Source organism: Dama dama, chromosome 20 (assembly GCF_033118175.1).
Source record: "Dama dama isolate Ldn47 chromosome 20, ASM3311817v1, whole genome shotgun sequence".
NCBI classification, from domain to species: Eukaryota; Metazoa; Chordata; class Mammalia; order Artiodactyla; family Cervidae; genus Dama; species Dama dama.
Genome location: NC_083700.1, coordinates 13,441,354 through 13,446,157, shown reverse-complemented (window position 1 = coordinate 13,446,157; position 4,804 = coordinate 13,441,354). Strand labels below are relative to the sequence as shown.

At 50.9% G+C, this 4,804-nt stretch overlaps 1 protein-coding gene across 1 annotated transcript; it reads left to right on the top strand.

The window, feature by feature from the left end:
• The first annotated feature begins 245 nt into the window (after positions 1-245).
• Positions 246-4,543, top strand: LOC133040573 (antigen-presenting glycoprotein CD1d-like). The gene is made up of 5 exons (XM_061120433.1): positions 246-905; positions 1,199-1,477; positions 2,184-2,462; positions 3,199-3,301; positions 3,398-4,543. Exons 1-5 carry the CDS (start codon positions 329-331, stop codon positions 3,417-3,419), a joined length of 1,260 nt encoding a protein of 419 aa, XP_060976416.1. The 5' UTR covers positions 246-328; the 3' UTR covers positions 3,420-4,543.
• The last annotated feature ends 261 nt before the right edge of the window (positions 4,544-4,804 follow it).

Sequence of the window (4,804 nt, the reverse complement as noted above, 5' to 3'; positions counted from 1 at the left end):
GACCAGGGCTCTTTGCAGCTCAGATATCTAATGAGAGGGACCAACTGGCAGATGAAAAAGGGATCCCTGGACAGGAGGAGGTTGGAAGCAAGTCCCCTGAGAGCCAGAACAGGAGTCCTGCCTGCCTCCAGGCTTAAGAATTGGCCAGCCACAGGGTCAAGTTCAGGCTTTTGGCAGTCCCGGAAACCAGGGGTGTGTGGGCAGGCGTTGGGGAAGGACGGGGAGGGCGTGGGGAAGGAGATTCGAGGTCCCAGAGCAGAGCTAGACGCGAGGTGCTTGCTGTCTCTGTTCTTCTGGGGGCTTCCCCAGATTTGGAGGAGTTTTGAGGATGAGTGGAACCGGGGCTCCCGGGCAGAGGGCGGCGAGAGGGAGCCGAGCGGGGAAAGCGGCCGACGCTCGCGGCGGGCGGGCGCAGACTGATACACCTCGGGAAGCCGGGAGCTTGACCCACCAGCCCGAGAACCTGCTACCCGCTGCCTCCAGCTGCTTGGCCCCTGGAGACCGAGCTCGATTCAGAGCCAGCAGACATCACCCTTTCTTCCCAAACCTAGCTGTTTGTTTGTTTCTGTTGCTCTTCCTTCTCCCTTCTGTGCTCTCCCTCCCGTGCCCCCGGTGCCTCCGATCTGTATTGTCTCCAGAGCCGCAAACGTCTTACTCCTTCCGTGGCCTCCAGATCTCCTCCTTTGCCAACGGCAGCTGGACGCGCACGGACTTCCTCGCGTGGCTGGGGGAGCTGCAGCTCTATACTTGGCGCAATGAGTCGGACACCATCGGCCTCCTGAAGCCTTGGTCTCAGGGCACATTCAGCGAGCAGCATTGGGAGCAGCTGCAGTATACGTTTCAGGTTTATCGCTGTTGCTTCACCAGGGACGTCTGGGAATTCGTCAAAATGCTGCAGCGCAACTGTGAGCTGAGGGATGGGATCGTGGACAGCTGCCCAGGGGGAGACAGTGGATGCTGAACCCCAACCGGGAGGTTCTGGCCCCCCGTGATTGTCTCCTCTCTCCCTTTTGAGTCCCACTTCTGCCTGAGAGGTCCCAGCTTGAGTCCTCAAAATACCCCTTGTTCATCCCGCTGCAGGTCACCCATTCCCATTTATACGAACTTTGGGGTCCCCAGTATAACCCTCACACCAATTTCTTCAACTCCTTTCAGTCTCCTAAGCTCTTCATTGATCTCTTTCTATTCCTCTCCTCAGATCCTCTTGAGATCCAGGGATCTGCAGGATGTAATTTGCTCCCAAGGAACACCTCAGAAACCTTCTTACATGCTGCATTTCAAGGAAAGGATGTCCTGAGTTTCCAAGGAATGTCTTGGGTGCCAGCCCCAGATGCCCCCCCTTGGATCCAGATGATCTGCAGTGTGCTCAATCGGGACCAAGGGACCAAGGAAACAGTGCACTGGCTCCTCCATGACATCTGCCCCGAGTTGCTCAGAGGCCTGTTGCAGACGGGGAAGTCCGAGCTGGAGAAGCAAGGTCAGCCTACTTTTGTCACCTCCTGCCCTCCACTCCACTCTGGGGCTCCATCTGGGGTTTTCATTCCAGGGTTCACACCCCTTTAAGCATCACCGGAAGAGGAGGGGATGGATAAGGTGTGAGGGTATTCAAGCATTCCACAGACATTAACTAGGTACCTTTTGGGGTCCATGAATAGAATTAAAGAAACCCTGGGGATCAATCAGGATGTGTACTTGAGGAGGGAGAGGAGAGAAGGGAGATGAACAGTTAAAGCAGTGTCCTGGTGGCTCAGATGGTCTGCCCGCAATGCAGGGGACCGGGTTTGACCCCTGGGTTTTGAATATGCCCTGCAGGAGGAAATGCCAACACCCTCCAGTATTCTTGCCTGAAAAATCCATGGACAGAGGAGCCTGGTGGGCAACAGTCTATGGGGTTGCAGAGTTGGGCATGACTGAGTGACTACCACTTAGAAACATGCTATGTATGTTACAGCTGAACACAGGGTGCTCTGGGATTACAGAGTAGGGGCATTTACAGGAGAATGGATCAGGGAAGGGAATGAGGATCGGGGAAGTCTTTCCTGGAGAAGCTAATACAAACGGATTGAAATGGTGGGAGTTCATCTCCAGAAGTAGAAATGTAGGACTGATGAGTCTGCTCTGAAGTCCAGAGCCTCTGATGCGGAGTCTCACTTTAAGATCCCTCATTCTCGTGTTGAATACAGTGAAGCCAGAGGCCTGGCTGTCCAGTGGCCCCCCACCCCGGCCTGGCCACCTGCGGCTGGTCTGCCACGTCTCAGGATTCTACCCAAAACCCGTGCGGGTGACGTGGGTGAGGGGCGAGCAGGAGGAGCCTGGCACTCAGCAAGGAGACGTCATGCCCAACGCCGACTCGACTTGGTATCTGCGAGTAACCCTGGATGTGGAGGCTGCGGAGGCGGATGGCCTGAGCTGCCGAGTGAAGCACAGCAGCCTGGGAGACCAGGACATCATCCTGAACTGGGGTGAGGAGGAAGTGGAGCCCAGCTGGGGATGGGAGGAGGTGGTCCTCAAGCCCAGAGGGAGGGCCTGGGGAAGGGGAGGGAAATGACGCCCCAGCCAGGAGTGATAGAAGGAGGGGATTCTCCAAGTGGAGGAATAAAGATCTGAACTCAAAAAGGATTGAGACAAGGTGTTCCACATACAAGAAAGAAGAGACTAAAATCACCACAGATCCCGAGGTAGGTGGCAAGTACAGAATCCCAGGAAGATTTGTTCCCCAGAAGAGGGAACTGCGGACTTTGAAAGGCAGGGTACCAAATATAGGTGTGGTTTATAGAGTGCTTTCTCGGTGTGAGCTGAACACTCTCCATACAGCAAAGTATGTGTGAACAATCATCCCAACTCTCCTTTGAGCAGGTGCTGTTGTTTTCATGTTACAGATGAGAATTGAGGCTAAGCTCGGTCAAACTGCCTTGAGTCTCATAATTAGAAAGCAGAAGAGCTGGATTTAGACTCAGGTTTGGACTAGCTGTTACACTAGTGCCTGCTTCCATATGTGTACGAGCATATGCTGAAGTGAATGGAATTATAGATGCCCAGACCCCAAGAAAAGATGGGGTGTCGATTAACTTCACAGGAATACAAGTGGGCACATTAGATAGGACAAGAAATAAGTATCTGGCATGCTCACACGTGCTTACAGTAGGGGACCTGATGCAGATTCCCAGACTGAGACACACCCTATGTTCCCCCACACAGACGGGAACCGTGTCTCCAGGGGCTTGATTGTCGTCCTGGTAATCCTGGTGGTGTTTGTCCTTCTGGTTGTTGGAGGCTTAGTCTTCTGGTTTAGGAAGCACCGGTAAGTCTCTCCTTTCCATCTCCTCCCAACCTCAACCCCTCTACCCACATTTTCTCCTCTTCCCTTTTCCTTAATGGTGTCTGCTTTCTCTCACAGCTGCTATCAGGATATCTCGTGACTCTCCTCCCCACATCTATCTGTCTGGACTTCAGGATCTCTGGGCTTTAGCCCTCAGAATTTGAAGGTGAAAGAGAGCTACCTTGAAGAAGCAGAGAGAGAAACCTTTGCAATATTTGGGGTGTTGTTCAGTTGCTCAGTCGTGTCTGACTCTTCATGACCCCATCATTTCAGTTCAGCTGCTCAGCATACCAGGCTTCCCTGTCCTTCTCCATCTTCTGGAGCTTACTCAAACTCATGTCCATTGAGTCAGTGATGCCATCCAACCATCTCCTGCTCTGTCATCCCCTTCTCCTGCCTTCAATCTTTCCTCTCATCAGGGATTTTTCTAATGAGTCAGCCAAATACTGGAGCTTCAATTCAGCATCAGTTCTTCCAATGAATATTTTGGGTTGATTTCCTTTATGATTGATTGGTTTGATCTCTTTGCAGTCCAAGCGACTCTCAAGAGTCTTCTCCACCGCCACCATTCAAAAACATCAATTCTCTGGCACTTACCCTTCTTTATGGTCCAACTCTCACATCCATACATGACTGCTGGAAAAAACATAGCTCTAACTAGACGAACCTCTGTTGGCCAAGTACCGTCTTTACTTTTTAATATGCTGTCTAGGTTTGCCATAGCTTTCCTTCCAAAGAGCCAGCATCTTGATTTCATGGCTGCAGTCACCACCTGCAGTGATTTTGTATGGGAACCATGTTTTACTGATTTCTCAGAAATACCTCCTGGAATTTAATACTCATTTTCTCTTCCTTGCTTGCTCTCCCCCACCCTTAATTTAGACATTCTGACTGACATGTCAGCATTAGCTGGATGCTGTTCTGTACACAGAACAAACCCGCTTATCTTCAAAGACCTTTCCTACATGTCTTATATGATTACCTCCAGACCTCCAGGAGGAAGCCTCCTTGATCCCTGAATTCTAGTCTCTGTCTTGCTTTCCTGCTCATACTTAAAGATTACAAGATAAGTTACCAATAAAATATGTGCTCAGCACGTTCTTGGGGAGTTGCTTCTCTGAACGCTCTTCCTGTGCTGTCTGTCATAATACTGTGTGTTTGTATTATTCAGTGCGAAGCCACCACAGTTTTGGAGCCCAAGAGAATAAAGTCTGTCGCTGTTTCCATTGTTTCCTCATCTATTTTTGATGAAGTAATGGGACTGGATGCCATGATCTTAGTTTTTTGAATATTGAGTTTTCAATCAGCGTTTTTTTGGGATGTGGGATAGTCCAAATACACCTCTGCTGGATGAACCTAGGCCTCCCAGTTTGTGTCTGTGACATCAAAAGTTTGTCCTGAATGATACACTGAGAATTTCAGAACCCACTCTGGTCGTTCAGGTGGTAAGGAGTCTTCCTACAATGCAGGAAACCTGGGTTTGAT